Source organism: Dipodomys ordii, unplaced genomic scaffold, assembly GCF_000151885.1.
Source record: "Dipodomys ordii isolate 6190 unplaced genomic scaffold, Dord_2.0 Scaffold4, whole genome shotgun sequence".
NCBI classification, from domain to species: domain Eukaryota; kingdom Metazoa; phylum Chordata; class Mammalia; order Rodentia; family Heteromyidae; genus Dipodomys; species Dipodomys ordii.
The window spans coordinates 16,681,050-16,704,968 of record NW_012267220.1 but is presented as its reverse complement, the minus strand read 5'-3'; the positions used below and the strand labels follow the sequence as shown (position 1 = coordinate 16,704,968).

The following is a 23,919-nucleotide window of genomic DNA, read 5'->3' as shown; positions in this document are numbered from 1 at the left end:
TGTTAAAAAGCAAAAAAAAAAAAAAAATCTAACTATTTAACCTAAAGTTAAGGGAAGTGAGGGAAAGAATAGGTTGGGCTGGGTGGGTAAGAATGTTGAAAGGGGTGATATTGAACAAGATTCACTGTATTCATAAACTGCTTTGTTGAATGGCAACACCTTTGTACAACTACTTAAAGCTATTTAGAAAAAAAATAGAAAAGAAAATGTAGGCACATTTTCCTTGATGTATTACGTAGGAGAATGGATGTGGCAACATGACACAAGTGTGAACTCAGGCCTGAAATGTGTCAGAAGTAAACCTGGGTTTTAGGGAAAGCAAGTTGAGTTTTCCAGTTCAGATTTGTTAAGTTTAAGTTAATGGGTCATATCATTAGATAATAAGATTGGGAATAGCTCTGTAAACTTGGTATTTGCTGTGGAGATAGCTGATAATTGAATTAATTTGGGAAGATAAACAGAAAAGAAGAAAATGAAGAAAGGGGTATTTATGAAGGGAGAAGGAAGCAGAGATGGAAGGAAGACAGTGATACCAGTGCTATGTCCCTGGGGGTGAGAAAGAGAATTAAGAAGTGGATGACAAGCAGAGGTATGCAGTTGCTAAAAGATGGTCAAGAAGTAAATCCGATCATTTGAATTCTGTGCCTGATTTGGATATGGAGGCCTAAGGATCATTATGTGGATGGACATCTGACCACAGATCCTACTATGTGCCAACCCAGAAGACAAAGACTAGAAAAAGGAAGAAATATATGATAGACTCAAGAAAAGTGGTAGAGAGGATAGTGGTTTTGAAAAAGAAAGGACAGAGCACCTGAAGAATGTTGGATACCCCTCAAGTATGAGATGTGTTATAGCTGGGAAAAGTATCAGAGCTGTACTCAGGCAAATGGACACTTAACAATTCACCTTGAGGGTAAGAGAAACTCCCGAGAGATGAGACATTCATTCCAATCCATATTTTTACTTTCTGGTGATAATGTTTGGTAGAGGAGGAGGGACTATGTCTGCGTCTTCTCTTTTAGAAACTAAACATGAACCATGGGGGAAGATGCCCGTGCCCTGCATCTTGTACATACATTTTTCTAATTTGGGGAGGGGAAGGATAATAACAAAATGCTGAAATAAGGATACAGGTTGACCCATTGTAACAATGAGATGTACAAGACACAATGTTGAAAACGAACTTTACAACTTTGGGGTAGGGGGGAGCAAGGGGGGGTTGGGGGGGAAGAGTTGGGGAGGTGGGGAGGGAAGGGATGGGAGTAACAATGCTCCATAGGAAATGTACTTATTACCTTACTCATATAACTGTGACCCCTCTGTACAGTATCTTCACAATAAAAATTATATATTAAAAATTAGGAATTATAATTAATAAAATAGTCCTTTCTTCTCTAAAAAAAGGAAACTAAATAACTAACATCTTAGGAAATAATCAAATTAAGGCCCTAGACTTTTAATTATCAATATTCCAAAGTATCATTTTTCCTAAATCATAAAATACCCATATACTTGAGCTCAGCTAAAGAAAGTGAATTCAACAAAACCTTCCACTGATGTTTTTGTATTCATTTATGTTATGGATTCTTTAATAAACTATTATGTTTGAAGGTTAAAAGGGACGAAAGGATCAGATAGGATAATAGAATTGTCTGTCCATTACCTGTCCTTTTCGTGGCTTTGAAGAATCTGTTTTTTCCAATCACACAGGGGTCACTCCTCTCTCAAATATTTAAAAAAATGGTATATACACACATACACACATATTTCAGTACTTGAAAATAAGCAGATATAAAAAGTGTTTATTCACTGAATTTTAGGTGAATATGGATGACTACTTGTATTTTGTCCTAAGAATTCAGTATGAAACTGACTGTACAACATAAAATTCTTAGTATTCTGTTGGTCTACTATCAGGTCTGAGTCAGGGCCATAAAGTTAACTATGTCCTGGATTCTCATTTAACATGAATTTTTTTAAGATTTTAAAAGCTCCTTGAATATTAACTTTAGTCATTTCCTACATTTTCTGGGGCCAAATGAAATGATTTTCGCTATTCCCCTGGCAGTCAGTGCTGACTGCAAATGTTTTTATTCTAACAATATTGTTTAAAATCTTTGCAGACTTTATATTCAGACACCATTCCTGAAGACGCCCTTCCTGGGAAATTGATTATGCAGGTCTCTGCTACAGATGCAGATATCCGTTCCAATGCTGAAATTACTTACACATTATTTGGTTCTGGCGCAGAAAAATTCAAACTAAATCCAGACACAGGTAATGATAGAACCAGGACAAATATAATTATGCATTTCCAACAGAATCATGTTGTATGAGTGATTTTAGTTTACATACAAAATTAGGAAGTTAAATTTTGTTCTTTTCAAATGCTGTGGGATTGATGCTGTAGAATTAACATCATTTAGAAGTCTACACAGCAATTTAATGTATAAAATTTGGGATGACATTAAAAACTAAGCAGCAACGGTATCACTTAAGGAATGATTGAAATTAGGTTGTTGAACTATTTCACTAAGAAGAATCAAGTAGGTCTCAAATTATCTGCCTGTTTATTTACATAGTGTGTATTTTATTTATATAGTTTCTTTAATTTGTGATCTTAAGTCTGTGTGTCAGTGTTTTTCATAATTAAAATGATTTGTGGTATTTTCCTTATCCTTACTGTATTTTTTAACTTGGGGATATTCCAATAGCCATTTTAACTTGCCAACATTGTCATATAAAAGGCTCTTGTTCTCAAGTCCTTGTGATGGAAAGAGCTAGAACTTGCAATTTGCTAGGTTCATGAGCGGTCCCTGAAAAATTGTTCTTTATGAAGTCTTCTATTCAGATTTTGTCATCATAAGAGGGAAAAAAAGAGAAGACGCACCAATGTCAAATTAATCCATTTACTTCCACTTGTGTTTAGGTGAACTGAAAACATTAGCCCCCCTTGATCGTGAGGAACAAGCAGTTTATCATCTCCTCGTGAAGGCCACAGATGGAGGTGGGAGATTCTGTCAAGCTAATATTGTGCTCATGTTAGAAGATGTGAATGATAATGCCCCTGAATTCACTGCTGATCCATACACCATTACCGTGTTTGAAAACACCGAGCCAGGGACACTGTTGACCAGAGTGCAGGCCACGGATGCAGACACAGGTACGTACCTCTAGCAAACGTTGTGTCTTCATACGGTATGCCCAGTACAGCCTGTTACCTCATCTCATGCATCTGTACTAGCTTGTCCTTTGTCGTAGAATGAAACCCTCAGAATAACTTAATTTTAAAATGCATATTTGAAGTCTCAAATTGACATGCAGTGAAATTACTGCTATAATGTCTCTGCAGTATTGCAGAAATTCTAGTGAGTAGTTCCATTAACTGGTTTTCATGTCTCATTGGATCACTGAAGTGTTATTTTGTGAAGAAATTATTAGTGTCAAAGGAGCTGTGTACCACAGGATCTTAACAGAAATACTGTATTGTTATTGTTTTACAAATTTTTCAAAAACTTTTATGGAGCTAATTTGTTATCTGTGACATGTCTATTTTAAATCAACAAATCTATTAGCTTGTTTCTTTTTAAAGCATGTGACACACTATTTATATTTCCTTCTATGAAATCCTCTGACACGTTTTCATGTCACAACAGGCTTGAATCGGAAGATTTCCTACTCACTGATTGACTCTGCTGATGAGCAGTTCTCCATTAACGAGTTATCTGGAATTATTCAATTAGAAAGGCCTTTGGATAGAGAAGTACAGGCAGTGTACACCATTATTTTGAAAGCTGTAGACCAAGGTTTGCCAAGAAGGTTGACGGCTACTGGCACTGTTATTGTGTCAGTTTTGGATATAAACGACAATCCACCTGTGTTTGAATACCGTGAGTATGGTGCCACTGTGTCTGAGGACATTCTCATTGGGACAGAAGTCCTGCAAGTGTATGCAGCAAGTCGAGACATTGAAGCAAATGCGGAAATCACCTACTCAATAATAAGTGGAAATGAGCATGGAAAATTCAGCATTGATTCTAAAACAGGTAACCTACAATGTAAATAATAGGAGCCTTCCTCCACCCAAACAGCAAAGTTGGTTTGGCACCTTACCCGAAGCAAAGTAATAAGTGGAAATCTTGAAAGATAAAACCCATGTTCTTTTTCTGTTGTTTCCAAATGGGGTTGGTTCTACTTAGTAAAATAGTTTTCTGACATATCCATTATAAACTACAAAGCACATTATCTTAAAATAGAAAGCTGAATTATCACATTCTAATAGTTTAGAGATGATGTAAGTGTCACACATTAGTAGAGATAAGAATGCCTGATAATAGATGACCTTGAGTAGCTACTTCTTTTATCCCCACTGTCAAAGGCATGTGAAATAGCCTCCCAAGTGGAAACATCTTTTGAACTTCTGAGCTCTTAGTTTCTATAGTAAGCATCTGATATTCATTGTGCTGTCTTCCTTACTGAGCAGGTGACACATAATCATTGAAGTAGTTTGAATCACTCAACAACACCACCAGCAAGGTCTAAAGTCAGAGACACTTCTTGACTCCTGTTGCATACACACTGCATGGGGCCTTATCAGCCAGTGGTCTAGAATAGCTATTAAGTCTTAGAGCATTGTAAGACATTGCCCTTTCAAACTACTTACTTGTGTGTGGCCATTTGTGATAAATAGGTGTGTGATAATGCTGTTTCAAAATGTATTTTTAGTCCCTATCATAAAATGGTTACTTTTAGAACTCCAAAAGCAATTTTTAATGATTCAAAACAATAAGGAAATAGAAAAGCACAGCATCGAATGTTTTAAAATTTTTATTGTGTTTATTATGAGTTGCATTGAATGGAAAGCAGCTTAAATATCACAGTATCAGAAAAATAATTAAGAGAAATGAAAGATCTAGAGGTTGGTAACTTCATAATTGATTATTTGATAGACTTGGAAATCAGAAAACACATAAATGGTAAACCTTGGTGTAATGGAAACAATGTTATCTGTTAAATGAAAATAAGAGAAGGTCATGGAATTATAATGTCCTGGAAGTAATTTTGGTGCTATCTGCAGGTGCCATATTTATCATTGAGAATCTGGATTATGAAAGCTCCCATGAGTACTACCTGACCATACAAGCCACAGATGGAGGCACGCCTTCACTAAGCGATCTGGCAACTGTGAACATTAATGTCACCGACATCAACGACAACACCCCGGTGTTCAGCCAAGACACCTACACGACGGTCATCAGTGAAGATGCTGTTCTTGAGCAGTCTGTCATTACGGTGAATCATTTCCCTCTACTGCTTTCTTCTAGACTTTTATCGTAACTGTTAGTAAAGTCAGTCCAGTTTCATAGTAGCTCTATTTGAAAATATTGTTAGAGCTACCTAAGATGTCGGTATGTAGCTTATGTTAGAGTACTTACCTACCATACAGGAGGCTATGAGTGCAATCGCTAGCACCGCAGAACAAAAGTTTTTTGTTAGGCTATTAGAGTGGTGTCCTTAGCTTTGTTATATGGCCCCTTTTATAGACAGTTGTTCTTTCTTTAGCTCTCTCCTAAACAGAGTGATGTTTTCTAGGTTGTGGCTGATGATGCTGATGGACCCTCAAACAGCCACATCCACTACTCCATCATAGATGGCAACCAAGGAAGCCCTTTTACAATTGACCCTGTCAGGGGAGAAGTGAAAGTTACCAAATCTCTTGACCGGGAAACTGTAAGTGAAAGACTTTGGTTTAAGTTGTATACAAATTACCAATCAATAAACACAAATACCTTGTGTTCATATCTGCTGGGCAGAACGTAAAATACCAAAACAAACAGAACTAGCCTTCTTCTCAGGAACTGATAAGCAAGGATGTAAATATTTAAAATGCAATTTGATTCTCAGGGCTTTTTGTTTTGTTTTTCCTGACCTATGATTTTTGAAGAGGAGTTTTCCAAGAGTTTAGGAAGCATGATGGTTAGGCATGGGAAAATTTGGATTGTTTTTTAAATTAGGTTTTTTGTTTGTTTGTTTGGTTTGGTTTGTTTTCCTTGTTTGTTTAAAACAGACTCTTACTGTAAAGTCTAAACGGGTCTTCAACTTGAGAGTCTCATCCCTCAACCTACTTAGTTTTGGGATTATAGGCATGTACCATAACACATAGTTATTTAAAAAATAAAAATAAAAACTAAACCCAGGTCCTTTAATATACTTGTTTCCACTGTGAGATAGAGGAATTAGCCAGTGGTTTTCTTCTAGCTAATTTGCTCTGGCAGCCCCTTTTTTAGTTGAGTGGAGCATTCTTGCAGAACTAATGTTCTGCAGAATATTACTGAGGGAGTTAGATTTCTGGCTGCTTTCACCACTTACTTTGGAAGAAAGAGCTTAACAGGAATCCTAAGAAAAAAGCTGGATTCCTCTTGTAGGAGGTCACAGAAATTATCTTGAGGGATTTAGAGAGCTAAGCACAATCCATGTGTGAAATTGAGGAAGAGAGTGATCTGGCATGGCCTCAGGTATTGGAAATGAGTCAGCACTCAAAGGTGAGAGACAGCTCATGGCTGTGTATTTCTGACTAATAGCAAGATTTGGCCCCTAGGGAAGGCTGCCTTCTGTGTTATTACTGAAGCAGTGGCATTTGAGTTATGTTAACACTTTTTCCTACCCATTTGTATTATTTGTCTGTATTAGTTCTATAAAAGAACTGCAAGGTTTTGGGTTTTTTTTAGCAATAAAACACTTTAATAAGATCTTTTGGAGAAACAGTGGAGAATCTGATCATTTGGGTAACTTTTTCTGTTGAAAAAGTACATATTACTTGCACTGCACTCGTTTGCAGTGTAGAGAATTATCTTGACAGAGTTCAGTAAGTCTTGACAGTTAATCCTGGTTCATTGGTTCTATGAAAATAATAATGCATTCTCTGTCTTCTCCCTGAAAAGATTTCAGGTTACACACTCACAGTTCAAGCTTCTGATAATGGCAGTCCTCCCAGAGTCAACACAACCACCGTGAACATCGATGTGTCTGATGTCAATGATAATCCTCCCATCTTCTCCAAGGGAAACTATAGTGTAATCATCCAGGTGAGCGTGGTGTGGTAAAGGCTTCATGAAGCATTCTTGAAATGAGCTGTCATTGAACTTAGTAGCTCGTTCGAAATACCTTTCCCTTCAGAAGACTATGTTTCAGAAAAATAGGAAAAATAAAATTAGAGGAGTCTCTACTTATGCTGAAAGATGAACATTTTTGAGTTGTTGCCATCATTCGCTCTCCTCTTTTTGTTCGCATAATCATCCCTTCTGCTGTTGATTCCCTTGCCCTTTTTCTTTCCCCATTTCTACCATAACCCCCATTTTTTTTCTACCTCTTTACCCCTAGGCTTCTGAGTCTGCTCCTTCTCCACCCTTCCCATCCTTTCCTCTCAAATACATTCCCTGCCCCAGCTCCCTTCCTCCCACCCTCTCCCCACCACCTTCCATGTCCCTCCACCATACTTCCTCCTCTTCCTTGCACGTAAATCAGCAAGAAAGCTGTGCTTGTATATTTTATATTATAAAAGATCCCATGTGCCCCAAAACGTATTGACTTGATTGTTTTGAAAGATTTTCTTTTTTTTTGCTCTGGTTTTTAAATTTCGGTGCAGGAAAACAAGCCAGTGGGTTTCAGTGTGCTGCAGCTAGTGGTGACTGACAGAGATTCTTCTCACAACGGTCCACCCTTTTTCTTTACCATTGTGAGTGGGAATGAAGACCAAGCCTTTGAAGTGAACCAGCAAGGAGTCCTCCACACAGCAGCTGCCATCAAGAGGAAAACTAAGGATCATTACTTTCTGCATGTTAAGGTAGCAATGGCTTACTTTACCATTTTGTTGTAGACCCACAGAGAAGAGCTTTTTAGCTTTTTATAGTTACCTTACATTTTTGGAACAAATGGAAATGTATGTAGGTATGGCCTCTGTATTTGCACACCTTCATTTTGTCACCTTGCTGAGACATTTGTGACATTACTTGTAAGAGTGATGAGATGAGCTTTGGTATGAATTAGTAAAAGGTCTATGAGGGTTATTTGTTTTCTTCCTTCATATTAGGCCTCCCATATGGAGAAAAGAGTATTTAACAGTTGGTAAGTTTGTATAACCTGAACAAAATGAACATGTTTTATTAACAAAGACAATGCTGACTCTTCTCATAGGTGACAGATAATGGAAAACCTCCACTGTCATCTCTGGCACATGTTGACATTAGAGTCATTGAGGAAAGCGTCCATCCTCCTGCGATTTTGCCACTAGAGATTTTTATTACTGCTTCTGGAGAGGAATACTCAGGTGGTGTCATTGGGAAGATCCATGCAACAGACCAAGATGTGTATGACACCTTAACCTATAGTCTTGATCCCCAGATGGACAACCTGTTCTCTGTTTCCAGCACCGGGGGTAAGCTGATCGCACACAAAAAGCTAGACTTAGGGCAGTACCTTCTTAACGTCAGTGTAACCGATGGGAAGTTCACCACCATGGCAGACATCACAGTGCATGTCAGACAGATAACACAGGACATGCTGAACCACACCATCGCTATTCGCTTTGCCAATCTCACACCAGAGGAGTTTGTTGGTGACTACTGGCGCAACTTCCAGCGAGCTCTACGGAACATCCTGGGTGTGAGGAGGACTGATGTACAGATCGTGAGTTTGCAGCCCTCTGAACCTCATCCACATCTGGATGTCTTACTTTTTGTAGAGAAATCAGGTAGCAGCGCCCAGCTTTCCACAAAACAACTCCTACACAAGATTAATTCTTCTGTGACTGATATTGAGGAAATCATAGGGGTTAGGATACTGGATGTATTTCACAAGCTCTGTGCGGGACTGGATTGCCCATGGAGGTTCTGTGATGAAAAGGTATCAGTGGATGAAAACGTTATGTCGACGCACAGCACAGCCAGGCTGAGTTTTGTGACTCCCCGCCACCACAGGACAGCTGTGTGTCTCTGCACAGGTACTATACATGAATATATTAAAATGAGGGTGAAAGGAGTATTTTACTTGGATTTTAATCTCTGTAGAGATCTTTCCTTTTTTAAAATGTTCCTGTTTCTCTGTCCCCTCTTATTTTAAAAAAAAGAGGGAAAATGCCCACCTGTCCACCATGGGTGTGATGGGAACCCATGCCCTGCAGGCTCTGAATGCATTGCTGACCCCAGAGAAGAGGCGTACACCTGTGTGTGTCCTGGCGGCAGACTGGCACAGTGCCCAGGTAAGAGTGCAGTGACAAAGCACAATTTTATTTTAAAGAATCACTGTCCAAATTTCTTACGTATTTTTTTTCTTCACTGGAATCAAAAGATAATGTAAAACGCATGTATTACAATGAGTCAAACATAGAGATGAATAGACACTGACAGTAGCAACTAAGTTTTCCTCTTTGTGATTCACAGGGAGTTCATCTATAACATTTACTGGAAACAGCTTTGTGAAATACCGACTGATGGAAAATGAAAACAAGTTAGAGATGAAATTGACAATGAGGCTGAGAACCTATTCAACCCATGCAGTTGTAATGTATGCTCGGGGAACCGACTACAGTATCTTGGAGGTATGTATTTGGCATTTTTGCCGAAGGTTGATGCCCTATCACTTGATTCACACCTCCAGCTTTTCAGTGGTTAATTGACAATAAGAATCTCGTGGACTTTGCTGCCCACACTGGCTTTGAATTGTGATTGGGTAGCTAGAATTACAGGCATAAGCAATTAGCACCTATGGTTGGAGCAAACTTAGAAAACTATCAATTCCATTTTACATTCTGATTGTCAATTTGAAAAGGTGAGTAAAGCAAGATGGACAGATAAGTTGCACATTTCAAAGAATTCTTTGATATACTTTGTGGGATGAAAGATTCTTTTGCTTTGTACAGACATTCATTTCAGTGTTTTATAAGCATTTATAATCTCTAGTTTTTCCATTTTACTAATATTTTAAATTTACAGAAGAAGTATCCTACATATATTTAAAATGATGGGTATTATGCCCACTTACTGAATTTTGACTTTTACTGCTTTTAATATTTAATATATTTAATATTTTAATATGTAACATTTGTGAAAATGAATATATAGAGGTCATTCTCATGACCCAGTTTGATGTGCATTTGTCATTTGAATTTACTTTCATTTGCCAGACACACCTCTTATAGATTCTTTGTCAGAGACCAGAATTAGTTCTAGAAAAGCATTGTGTTTTGTTTTGTTTTTCCTTATAGATTCATAATGGAAGACTGCAGTACAAATTTGACTGTGGAAGTGGCCCTGGCATTGTTTCTGTTCAAAGCATCCAAGTCAATGATGGGCAGTGGCACACAGTGGCTCTTGAAGTGAATGGAAACTATGCTAGATTGGTTCTAGACCAAGTCCACACTGCATCAGGCACAGCCCCAGGGACTCTAAAAACCCTGAACCTGGATAACTATGTGTTCTTTGGGGGGCACATCCGTCAACAAGGAACAAGGCATGGAAGAAGCCCGCAAGTTGGTAATGGTTTCAGGGGCTGTATGGACTCCATTTATTTGAATGGACAGGAGCTGCCTTTAAATAGCAAGCCAAGAAGCTATGCACACATGGAAGAGTCGGTGGATATATCTCCTGGCTGCTTGCTAACAGCTACGGAAGACTGCTCAAGCAACCCCTGTCAGAATGGAGGCATTTGCAATCCATCACCTACGGGAGGTAGGCCTGGTAACATTCTAGTCTTCAAAAGGTTGCACATGTATACATTTAAGGGAAAGTTCCCACATATTTTTGTTTAATCTCCTTTTATTCAATTAATATTGTCACCCCTCCCTCATTTTCTCCCACTTTACCCTCCCTCCTCCCCCAGGTTGTAAATTTCAAAATGAAATGTAATCATTACTTATGTAACCGTAATCTCCCTGTTCATCCCCACATATATATGTATATGTATATGTAGTCAGATAGTGTAGACAATACAGACAGTGCCGTCCAGATTGAGCAGTATATGTTAGAACACAGCAGAGCAGAGCTGGGTTTAGAATTGTTCCCAGGAGCTAGATACAAGAGAACAGTTTCTCTGACTACTGATCTGCAGTAATATTTTGAGCAGAACTGCATTTTATACATGCCTTGCCCTGTGCCAATAGTTACAGGCCAAGCATAGCTAACTCGAAATGTATCTTCCAATTCTGTAGACATTAACTTAGGAACTTAGAAATAGCTTCACTTCTTTCTGCTCAGTTCTTGGTATTGTCCTTTATCTGATGGCTCTGCACAGAGGGTCTGCTAGAGTCTTGTTAGCCATAGAGATTTTCTAGGCCTTGAACCCCTGCTGAAGTATTTCCAGATCTGTCAGTTGTGACACCCTTAGCATTCTAGGATTCTTGGGTATTTCTATATCCTTAATTCTTGTCAGATCATTTAGAAGTGATAAAACATAGGGAAAATGACAGCCATCATATGCTTAATAAATAGAACTTGATGTGGATGGTAGAGTAAACTTATAAAATAATATTTTAATTAAGTGAGATTCAGAAGACTCGGTTTTCTCTTCAACATAAAGGTAATATATGACTCTTTGGGATTAGACACTGTTCTCTTTTGCTCATGTGTAGGTTATTACTGCAAGTGCAGTGCCCTGTACATAGGGACATACTGTGAGGTGAGCGTCAACCCCTGTTCTTCCAACCCCTGCCTCTATGGCGGCACCTGTGTGGTAGACAACGGAGACTTCGTCTGCCAGTGTAGAGGACTATATACTGGACAGAGGTATGTGGAGTTTTTGTTCATGGTACGTTCTTTTTTTCTTTTTGTCAGTTGTGGGGCTTGAACTCATGGCCTGGGTGCTGTCCCTCAGCTCTTCAGCTCAAGGCTAGTGCTCTACCACTTGAGTCACAGCGCCACTTCCACGTTTTCTGGTGGCTTATTGGAGATGAGTCTCATGGACTTTTCTGCCCAGGCTGGCTTTGAAACTCAATCCTCAGATCTCAGCCTCCTGAGATCTAGGATTATAGACGTGAGCCACGTTCTAGCATTGATTGTGTTTTGCTTGTTTGTTTTTGTTTGTACTGACATTGGAACTCAAGGCCTTGGGCTTGCTTGACACTCTAGCTCTGAGCAGCAAGCACCTCCAGCTGTTTGTTTGCCCTGTATATTTGTGGGATAAGGACTCACTTCCTGCCCAGTGTGTGCTTAGACTGCTATCCTCCTACTTTTAACTTTAGGCTTCTACCACTCTCGGCTTCTTCAGTTGAGGGAGCCCTGTGGACTTTTGTGTCTGAGTAGCCTGTAACCGTAATCCTCTCAATCTCACCTTCCACATATCTGGGATGACAGACATGCTGGACTGCACCTCATAGTGGTTGAGTTGGAGGTCTTGAAAGTTTTTTTGTTTTTTTTTTTTTTTCCTTTTCCCAAGCTGGCCTAAAATTTGATCAGCCTAAGCTTTCTTAAAAGAGTTCTTTCAGCCAGGAGTAAAGGCTTGAGCCACTGAAGACTTGTTTGAATTTTTTAAACATGCTTGTAAAGCATCTGTGTTCTTCACTTAGTGCTTAGTTCATGCATGCTTTCTCCTTATTACCAGGTGCCAACTGAGTCCCTATTGCAAGGATGAGCCTTGTAAAAATGGCGGAACATGTTTTGACAGTTTGGATGGTGCTGTTTGCCAGTGCGATTCAGGATTTAGGGGAGAAAGGTAAATGTTTTCTTTCAGGATTTATATTTGCCTCTTAATATTATATTCATTAGCTGACACAGCAGTACTTCATTAATTCAGACAACATTGTTTTCGAATTTAGTAATTCTCATTGGCATTTTTATCACTTATGTTTCACTTCTTTAAGATAAAAGAAAATATCAAGCAGATTAATATTATTATGTCTGAAAATCCCTACTGTATTACTTTAGAGGGATTACTTATAGAAAAAGAATGCATGGTTTTGTGGTAGGCAGAAAACACTTGAACAATATGTGAGTTTATTGTTTTCTAATACAGTGAGTGTGAAATTGTGCCAGGCCAACTTTGAAAATAATGATAATTATTTTTTTTAATATGCTCTAACTAACACCTAAGAAACCTTTCTAAATTTCTCATCTTTTTTAATTCTTATCTCAATCCTAAAAGGTGATTACAATTTTCCGTTTAACAGAAAGGCATAGAAGTGATTCTTATATCTTGAATACAATGGATGACAGTTTTTAGTTTCAAATGCCTCTTTCTATTAGCCTATTTGTTTTCAAGTCAGTTTACAGAAGAAATCAGTCCGTGCATGTTCTCTGTTGTGATTTTGATAAGCCTTCACTATCAGCCTCCTTGGGCTAATGTACAAAGTTGAAGGGTATCTCTTGTAGTTTTGCCTGTGGGATTATAATCCTGCATCATGCCATTCATTACATAGCCTGAGTTTACAAAGTTGACTTCCCTAATGCTAATCAATGAATAATGTCATACATTTGACAAAATTGTATTCATGGCCAGAACTGTGCAAGATGAGGGATGGGTCTGTGGGATGGTAAGTAGAGCCAGTTGACTGAAGGAGGAAGGAGAGACAGAGAGATGTCACAGTATGTTGTATGCCCCTGTTGGGGAAAGCAGAAAGGACTTGTGATCTGCTTTGTAAGCATAAGATACCTCTGAAAGTTTTCAACAGGGGATATACCATTTTAAATTGGAAAAGAGTTTTCCAACCATTCACATGTTTTATAGGATGTACCATTCCCAATCAGAAGCGTATTCTTACAGCTTTAATGCACTCTATCAGAAGAGTTACAGCATGGATTTATCAAAGGACAAATATCTCAATAATAAGCTTTTCTGAAACAACTAAAAACAAACTGATGTTTAGGCTGTGGGGTTAGTAGCGAACTCTGTTGAATCCTAGAACAATGGTAATTAAATAATTGATATGTTTGTTTTCCAAACATTCAGAGCATATAACAAAGTGACTAATTAGTCCACAAAAGTTTTTTTTGGGGGGGGGTTGTTTGTTTTTTTGTTCTTGTTTTTGTTTATTTCACAGTGATTTTTTTTTTTAGGCCATCACTGGGATTTGAACTTACAGCCTCACACTCTGGCTTGGCTATTTTTTGTTCTAAGTTGGCACTCTACCACCTGAGCCACACACTTCCATTTCTAGTCTTTTTGCTGGTTAATTAGAGGTTAAGAATCTCACAGAATTTTTTGCCCAGAGTGACTAAACTCTCAGCTTTCTCAGTACCTTAGGATTATAGGCATGAACCTCCAGCACTGACTGTCCCAGTTATTTTTGCTGATAGGTTTTCAGGTGTCTTCAAATTTGGTTTGGTTTGGTTTGGTCTGCTTTATAAAGGAGGGTTTTAGTGGAATCTCTAGGCTCTGGAGAATAATAGGTTCTGGCATTGTCTGACATACATTGTGAAGATTTTTCCCTCATTCTCGGCCATTTTGGCAGGTGTCAAAGTGACATTGACGAGTGTGTTGGAAACCCTTGCCGTAACGGGGCACTCTGTGAGAACACGCATGGCTCCTATCACTGCAACTGCAGCCATGAGTACAGAGGGAAACACTGCGAAGATGCTGCACCCAATCAGTATGTGTCCACCCCATGGAATATCGGGTTGGCCGAAGGAATAGGAATCGTGGTTTTCGTAGCAGGGATATTTTTACTGGTGGTGGTGTTTGTCCTCTGCCGCAAGATGATTAGTCGGAAGAAGAAGCACCAAGCTGAACCAGAAGACAAACACTTGGGACAAACTACAGCTTTCTTGCAAAGACCTTACTTCGATTCGAAGCTCAATAAGAACATTTACTCGGACATACCACCCCAGGTGCCTGTCCGTCCCATTTCCTACACTCCAAGCATTCCAAGTGACTCCAGGAACAATCTTGACCGGAACTCCTTTGAAGGATCTGCCATCCCAGAGCATCCAGAATTCAGTACTTTTAACCCCGAGTCTATGCATGGACACCGAAAAACAGTGGCTGTCTGCAGCGTGGCCCCCAACCTGCCTCCCCCACCTCCTTCCAACTCTCCTTCTGACAGTGACTCCATTCAGAAGCCAAATTGGGACTTCGACTATGACAGTAAGAGCCACCCTGCCCTCACTTGAATGTTACTGAGATAGAAAGGGACATTGCAGTGTTCTGCATGCCATTGATGGTTCAAGCGAAAAACAGCGTCATTGGATGCAGATAACTAATGTTCCGAATCTGAAAAGCTTATGAGTTGGAAACTTGTATATCAGGAGTGGTAGTTGGGCATTTTAATGTAGAATTTGGATCTGGTCATGTTCCAATTAATATTCTGGAAAGATCCATTTCATTTTTATAATGGATACAGGTGTTCAGCAATTATTTGGGAGCATTTCCGTGCAAGAATTATTAAGAAATATAGCTGGAGGAAGTAGCAGTTATCATATTAGTGACTTGGCATTTATTTAATGTTTTAGAAGAAACTGTTATATGTGCTATTTTCAGACAAAAAAATTTCAGTAGCCTTTATTGTCTGATGGTATCCACAGGCCAGTTGATGGCGAAATTCTATTCTGTGAATATCCAAGAATATTTGTAGGCCTTTTAGTTTTTTTGGGTTTGTTTTGTTGTTGTTCTAAGATGTTTTATTTGGTGGTTGTTGTTGTTGTCATCTTTTTGTTTTCTTTTAAGTTTATCAAGTCTCAGGCAGGAAGCCAGAGCCCTTGACCCACTTGGAACCTAATGTTTTTCAACTCTTCCTTTTAGCTAAAGTGGTGGATCTCGATCCTTGTCTTTCAAAGAAGCCATTAGAGGAAAAGCCTTCCCAGCCATACAGTGCCCGGGAGAGCCTTTCTGAAGTGCAGTCCCTGAGCTCCTTCCAGTCTGAGTCCTGTGATGACAACGGTGAGTGTCAGTATGTCCCGGGCAGTAGCTGTCTGCTGTATGTGGTGCTGTTCATGTTGCCGTATGTAGTACACACATGCAATAGTTATCTCCAGAGGGTTCCACATCCCACACTTTTCGACCATGCCTTGTAAATATTTGCATGAACATCAACTGGGGAAAATACCTTAAATATATCCTAAGCGCTACCATGCAGATGATTCAGTATTTAACACTGAAAAAAAATTTTTTTAAGGAATAGCTATTTTAACTGTTGCAATGTGTCAGTAATAGGAAAGAGTATGTAATTAATTGGAAGATTTTTTATTTGATTGCCTAATCTGGGTTGCTTTTTCTTTTGCAGCATAGTAAATGTTATAGAAATTTTGTGGGTTTTCCAAAAACTCTCGTAACAGCTTTTCTGTCTGCGCAACACACACAAATACACACACACAAAAGAGCTGTAATGATCTGAAATGTTCCATTTCCGTCACACAAGGTTTTATTTGTCTCTTCCCTCAATCCCACTGCGGCCCCAGCTCCCATTTGGATCAGAGCGTACTGACTGAGAGCGCAGTTTAAGAGATTGCTAGTAAGTTTGATTATATTTTTAATGAAGAAAGTTTGGCAGGGGGATTGATGGTACCAGTTAGCTTCTTCCAATTTCCCTAGGGTAAATTGTGCTGATAAGCAGCTCACCTTATGAATACATACCAGTACAGAAAATTATCGATATTGTTCAGTAATACAGTGAAGGCCATCTGTAGTAAAACTTTTTGAATCTTAGAATTTGTACGCTTCATTATAGTTTTTCAACTTGGGTAAAAATTTAATGTGTTTATATATTCTTGATGGAAAGAAATAATCCACTGATCCATAATAATGTCATCCAGCACTTAGGATAATATAGTTCATAATAGATTACATCTCTGTAGTCCATAAGTCACCTAGTTCAGAAAATATTACAGAGCCCTTACTAAATTAAAGATGGCCAAAGTATATCCCATTCATTTCTAATTTCAAGAGTGTTACTTATGATATTTAATTTGTGATGGAATAAGTGGATGTATTTTTGCTTGTTAAACCAACAGTAACAAAGTAGGATTGTTTCTTCCATTGGTTTCAATTCTAAAATGTCTATATTGCTAATTTATGTACTTTATACCTTGGCTTTTAAGTGTTCTTCATAAACACATTTTCACAGAGAGGTATGGCTCAAATGGCAGAGCATCAGGCTTGAACAAAAAAGCTAAGGTACAGCTGAGTTCAATCTCCAGTAACTATACAAAATGAGAAAGTGAAAGTGAGCGAAAAAAGAAGGGAAGAAAATAGGAAAGGAAGGAAGGATAAATAATTTTTCATTATTTTTCTTTTTTCTAGTTCTTTTTATTGATACCTTATTACTCTTAAGTGCTCTTCAGTTGTGGTCATTAGTTATGAAAATGAGTTGACAGCCAGGCACCGGTGGCTCATGCCTATAATCCTAACTACTCAGGAGGCTGAGATCTGAGGATTGTGGTTCAAAGCCAGCCTGGACAGGAAAGACTGTAAGACTCTTATTGCCAATAAACCACTCAGAAAACCAGAAGTGGTGCTGTGGCTCAAGTAGTAGATCACTAGGCTTGAGCTGAAGAGCTGAGGGACAGTGCCCAGGCCCAGAGTTCAAGCCCCACGGCCAGAAAAAAAAAAGAAAATGAATTGCCAGTTTTAAAAGTGTGGAGAAAAGACATATGCCAGAGGTATTTACATTTTAGTTAAGGATCACATTTTTATCAGTATCAGTCATAAACTTAAATTCTGCAGTTCATATTTTATTATTTGTTTTCTAACCTTTATGAAAACCTTTACCACAGAATTAAGGACTTAAAATAGTATAAACAGTTCTCAGGTTCACCTTAGATTAGAAATGGACCGTGTATCTCACTAGACTAAAGACAAAGTGGCAGCAGACAACAGTCCTTTCTGGGAAGTAAAGGAAGAATCTGTTCCTTACTTTTCCCAATGTGCACTAGTCACCCACATTCTTTTGCTCATGGCTTTATCCTCTTTCAGGAGCAGCAAAGAACATTGCATGTCATTGACCATTTACCTGCAGTCATCACTCCAGGCTCCACACACAGATGGAAGGGATTGTTGTCTTATCAACTAATTCAGTCCACCTAGATAATGCAGGAAAATCTTTCCATCTCCCCCATCCTAAGGTCTAATTATATCAGTATCCGTTACGCCCTGAGTGCTAACAGATTCAGAGGTTCCCATGGTGAGGATGAAATTAGGATGTAGACAACGAGGGCCCTCCTTCTGCCCATCAAATGCATACACACTTATGGTGACACACTTTTTAAATAATATGCAAATAAAAACAGCGTTTACACAGGAAGCAGCCAGATAGATTGCTGGTGTGTTAGCTTACCATCTGTTTAGTGCATGTACAAAATGACAAATTTGGGGTTGGAACCAATGGACAAAACTATGTTTGTTCTTACAGGCAAATATATTTCCTTAAATTTCCTTCCTCTGGGGTAGTATACAAGCTCTTTAAATGTGATGTCTTCTGCACATGATGTGTTGACCTAAGACTTGTTCTGCTCCAACATGATCCTTAATGATAATTGTTAACATTTTTATTTTTTATTTATTTTGTTGGTCGTGGGGTCTGAACTCTGGGCCTGGGCACTGTCCCTCAGCTCTTCAGTTCGAGGCTAGTGCTCTTCCACTTGAGCCACAGCACCACTTCCAGCTTTTTCTGCTTATGTGGTGCTTATGAATTGAACCCAGGGCCTCATGCATGCAAGGCAAGCACTCTACCACTGATCCAGCTTCCCAGCTCCATTGTTAACATATAGCTTGATTAGAAAAAGTCTCTAAGTAACACAGCTAGCAGTTCAAGTCAGTCATAGTAATATGATCATAAGGCATTCACGTCACATTTTTAAATTATAGGGGAAATTTGCATAATGTGAAGAATTTTCTTTTGCGCATTGTATTCTAAATAAGGATTTTCCTAATTCACTCCTTTTGTCCCTTTTTACAAGCTTCCATAGTGACTGTAATACACCTTGTCAATGCTGTAGTTGACACGGTGAATAATGAAGGTATAGTCATGAATGTTTTGCTTTGTGTTTGTGTTTTATGGTGACTGGGTCACTGGAGTACTGTGGAGTTGATGTTTTGTTTGTTTTGTTTTGTTTTGTTTTACCTGTTATAATGTTCTAAAATGGATTGTGACTTGGGGAGGTCCGGTATTTTTGAGCTGTAATTTTGAAGATGTGAATATTCATAACACAGATGCTTTGCAAAATTATGTCTATGTATGTTATTATGTCTTTCGTTACTTTCTATTCATCAATAGTGATATCAGAAATAAATTATAGGATCTCAAGAACTTATGTTCCTGTAACACAATGCTAAGACTTCTGGCATAGTTTTAACTTCTTAAGAATTATAATAGAAGCCTCTTTATATGAACATAATTAAAACTAATACCACAAGCTTTTATAACTACTTAAAACTGACTCTGGACTTTTGGTTCCCCTTCTTCCTGAGTATGATCAAAGACTGCAGAAGGTAGGTTTTCAAGGTGAAAGTTAGTGCAAGTCGTTTGCTGTGAAGCTTTCTCTGATTAGGACTAAAAAAAGAGGCATTGACCACTTCCCTTATTTCAAATCAAACCAGCCCTTCATTGGTGCACTGAAACTGGAGTAATCACAGGTGGATGGCACAAGATAGGACTTTACAGGCTAGTGTAAGTCAGAGAACCTAGAGGAGTTGCTAGAGCTGATTGACTTGTTCCCTGTGCCAAGTCTCTGATGAAGCTGGTCTGGGATGGGTGTTGAGAATTCTTTTTAGCAAGTTCCGGATTGATTGTGATGTTCCTCATCTAAAGATCACTGCTGGCAAACTTGAAGAGGCCATCAAGAGTATACCAGCATTATCACCATAATGCTCCAGGGTTCCTTTCTGTAAGGATGTGAATGTTGTCCAGATGTAGGTGGGGGGCGGGGAATTTCCTGCTGAATTTGACTAGAAGAGGCAGGGACAAGCTGCCCAGTTACTAAAGAGATCTGATGGGGTTTTTGTTTGTTTCTTTTTGTTGTTATTGTCCCCTAAATAAGCAATACCTAGTCCTCCTCTTCATCTAAGGGATTGTTACCCTTGTTTCAAAGAGAGTGGGAAGTTAGCCCAGGATAAGTGACTCATGATGCTGAGCCTTAAGACCACGTCCTTTGATGTGATGCCAGCTTCTGTATATAAACAAAAGCCCAGAAAGAGCAACTGCAATGACAGATTTGTGGAAAGAAGACTGAAGAATAAGTGATGCTAATTATAATTTCTCTGAGGGTAGCAGTGAACTGTACAAATATAAAATCATTTTCACAATCCGGGCACCGGTGGCTCATGTCTGTAATCCTAGCTACTCAGGAGGCTGAGATCTGAGGATCGCAGTTCAAAGCCAGCCCGGACAGGAAACTCCGTGAGACTCTTATCTCCAATAAACCATAGGAAACCGGAAGTGGCACTGTGGCTCAAGCAGTAGAGCACTCTCTTTGAGCTGAAGAGCACAGGGACAGCACCCAAGTCCAGAGTTCAAGCCCTACGAACGACCTAAACAAACAAACAAAAAAATCATTTTCACAGAGGATAGGTTGGAAGAGGTTTTCAGCTTTACCTACCTAAATTCACACAAAATTTATTCAGAAATTCCTCTGAACTTAATATACCTTTGAGATTATAATGTGCTACCAGTAGCTTGAGATGTATTTAGATTTTTGCAGAAATGACTGATTCGTTTATGTTTGATGAGAACCTGCAGAGTTTATTTTCCTTATTCCAAAGAAACTTGTTCATTTCTAGACTTAAACTGTCGGTGGCAGCAATAGCACTTGAATTTCCTAGCAGAGTGTCCAGTTGGTCATCATCGCTTTTTATTTCCTCTTTCCATATCCTGTTTTCTTTGTGCTTCGTGAGTTTCTCAGCCATGTGGAATGTGTATAGATAATGGGGTACATACAGAAGTACATGGCTGACTGGGCCTTGACAAACAGCTTACATGGTACTGTGTACTTATCTTTATTGCTTTTTAGCTGCCTGTCCATTTTAATTACCGATGTTTTCTTTTCTTTCTACTCTGCCACCAAAAGAATCTTTGGCTGCTCCTGACCTCAGCAAATCAAGAGGTGATTTATGCATGCCAGTTGCTCATTGATAATCACTAAGTCCTTGGTGAAGATCTGACCCAGTGCTGACTTGCTTCACTTGGTTGCTTGGTGTTTGAAGCAGAAACTAAGTCCCTGACTGTTGAGCCCTGCATGCTAAGCATGCACTGCTAACCTTTTCCTAGATGCCAGAGGATTTCTAAGAAGGAAGACATAAAAAAGAAAAGAAATGTCTATCCCTAACTAGGGAGTTGTATTATCTTTTTTAAATCACAGCAGTTTATATAGTCCAGAATAATCCTTGGTTCTTACATTACTCTTCATCACTTGTTCAAGTGTATTTGGAGGTATGGTTTGATATTTAGCCGTAGTAAGATCATGCATTGTTTTATTAATGAAAAATAGTACATCTTTTATATCATATGTACCACATTATTACAAAGGATGCGCCTTTTCTAAATTTTAACACATTAAGGGTTACTTTTAAGTTTGCCTTAATTCGTATCACTTAATGACAAGTAGTACAGATTGGCGTCTGATAATCTTACTCAATAGAGATTCTTCCTTTCTGAAAAGACACAATGAATGTCCTAAGATGGTACTAATGCCTTCCTTCGTGTAGAGTGATGAGTTCTTAATCACTGAGGGAATCTTGAGGGTGACTAGTCCTATGTACAGAAACCTGCATGTGTTTTAAAGCCTACGACCTGCTTCTCTCACAAGCCTTTTCATGTCCTGAATGTTGAGTGTATACTAAAACTGCAAGTGCACCGTGTGTACAAATTGATCCTCGTTCATCCTGAGCTTCAAAGCTGCACCAGGGCGGGGCTCTTGTCTTCCAGGTGAAGATGAAGGGTTTCCCAAGTGATGAGCTTTGAATGAATGCGTAAAAACTGTGACATCTTTTTGTCTTTAATACATGGAGTTGTTTCTCCCCCCCACCCACCCCCCGCCCAAGATGCAAAAAGCTTAGGAGAAATACATTGAAATGTCTTTCCTCTTCTACCAAGGGTACCACTGGGATACATCAGATTGGATGCCAGCTGTTCCCCTGCCAGACATACAGGAGTTCCCCAATTACGAGGTGATTGACGAGCACACACCTCTCTACTCAGCAGATCCAAACACCATCGACACCGACTATTACCCCGGAGGCTACGACATTGAAAGCGACTTCCCACCACCACCAGAAGACTTCCCTGCCCCCGATGAACTGCCACCATTGCCCCCAGAATTCAGCGATCAGTTTGAATCCATACACCCACCCAGAGACATGCCTGCTGCAGGTAGCTTGGGTTCTTCATCCAGAAATCGGCAGAGGTTCAACTTGAATCAGTACCTGCCCAATTTCTATCCCGTCGATATGTCTGAACCGCAAAAAAAAGCCACCAGTGAGAATAGTACTTGTAGAGAATCCCTTGCCCCTGCTTACCCGCCAGGGTATCAGAGAAACTTTGAAGCCCCCGCTATAGAAAACATGCCCATGTCTGTGTACGCATCCACGGCTTCCTGCTCCGATGTGTCAGCGTGCTGTGAAGTGGAGTCTGAGGTCATGATGAGTGACTATGAGAGCGGAGACGACAGTCACTTTGAAGAGGTGACCATTCCTCCACTGGATTCCCAACAGCATACTCAAGTCTGATGCTCAGACTCCCCCCAAAGTGCCTGGACTTTAACAAACCTAGAGATGGTCTCGCTGACCTGCATTGTTCTCTGTAGCAGTGCTTGAGCGCTTTCTTTTTCTTTTTCTTTTTTTTTCAGTGAGTTCCCATGGGCATGGCTGCACTGAATCCTGCACCTCTTGACACCTTAGCCATTTCCAGCCCCCAGACCTACCGTAATGGGACAAGATCTTCATTGGCTGTGCCATTTCTGAGCATCTTTTTGTATTTACGTTCGTCTGTGTTAAAATAGAAGAAAAATCAGTCCTGTCACCACCTTAGCATGATTCATGTATTTATGTAGATTTGATTAATTCTCCTGTCTCTCCTGTTTGTAAATTTTATGTACAGATATGATTTTTTTTTCAGTTTTAACTAGATTTTTCAAGGTACTTTTGTGCATTTGTTTTTGGCTGAACTTTGATGGTGTTAGTGTCATTATCTAGCACTCTTTTTTTTTTTTAAAATATAACCAGGGTTTCATTATATGTTCTACTGAAGTATGACATTTCATTAACACATTTCAATGTAGTTATTATTTCTAGCTGTACATAGGATGGGGAAGATCTGATACATGGACAAGTCTTAAGTGGGTTGCTGTATTTTAGGATAATATGCATTTTTCATTATCGGAAAGTGTAACGGGGACCTTCTGCATAACTGTTTAGAACCAAAACCACCATGACACAGTTTTTATAGTGTCTGTATATTTGTGATGCAATGGTCTTGTAAAGGTTTTTACTGAAAACTACCGTTAGCCAGTCTTTCTTACTGACAATAAATTATTAATAAAATACTTTAGCTTTATTGTCTGGTTTTCTTCTGTATTTTTGTTCCTACAGTGGTGAGTTGAGATGAATGGACAGATGTCCATATTGTTCGCTGTTAACATGGAAAACAAGCTGTATTTACAGAGGGTGCCTCTAGGTGGCAGTATATGGCTAACCTTTTTGTTTTACAAGAAAGTATCATCATGTCCTTCAGTCTGACTTAACTCAGGATTCTCCTGCCTCTCTTCCACCTCTTGAGTGCACTTCTATCCCAGCATGTAACTTTTTTTATAATGAATATTCCTTCCTTCCTTCCTTCCCTCTTCCTTCCTTCCTTCCTTGCCTTTCTTCCTTCCCTCCTTCCTTCCTTGCCTGTCTTTCTTCCTTCCTTCCTTCCTTCCTTGCCTGTCTTTCTTCCTTCCCTTCTTTTCTTTCTTCCTTTCGTCCTTTCTTCTTTTTTTGTCAGCACCAGAGTCTGAACTCTGGGCC

General features: G+C 39.2%; 1 protein-coding gene across 1 annotated transcript in view; it reads left to right on the top strand.

The window, feature by feature from the left end:
- Positions 1-23,467, top strand: part of Fat1 (FAT atypical cadherin 1) — a 112,213-nt gene extending 88,746 nt beyond the window's left edge. Inside the window, exons 12-27 of the mRNA XM_013025924.1 lie at positions 2,127-2,280; positions 2,933-3,166; positions 3,660-4,049; positions 5,081-5,295; positions 5,596-5,733; positions 6,945-7,088; positions 7,649-7,846; positions 8,197-9,001; positions 9,128-9,259; positions 9,441-9,598; positions 10,265-10,727; positions 11,627-11,780; positions 12,595-12,705; positions 14,441-15,072; positions 15,727-15,864; positions 22,010-23,467. Of these exons, the coding sequence (XP_012881378.1) occupies positions 2,127-2,280; positions 2,933-3,166; positions 3,660-4,049; positions 5,081-5,295; positions 5,596-5,733; positions 6,945-7,088; positions 7,649-7,846; positions 8,197-9,001; positions 9,128-9,259; positions 9,441-9,598; positions 10,265-10,727; positions 11,627-11,780; positions 12,595-12,705; positions 14,441-15,072; positions 15,727-15,864; positions 22,010-22,641 (4,698 nt within the window). The 3' untranslated portion in view covers positions 22,642-23,467. The remainder of the gene's footprint in view (positions 1-2,126; positions 2,281-2,932; positions 3,167-3,659; positions 4,050-5,080; positions 5,296-5,595; positions 5,734-6,944; positions 7,089-7,648; positions 7,847-8,196; positions 9,002-9,127; positions 9,260-9,440; positions 9,599-10,264; positions 10,728-11,626; positions 11,781-12,594; positions 12,706-14,440; positions 15,073-15,726; positions 15,865-22,009) is intronic.
- Positions 23,468-23,919: the final 452 nt, after the last annotated feature.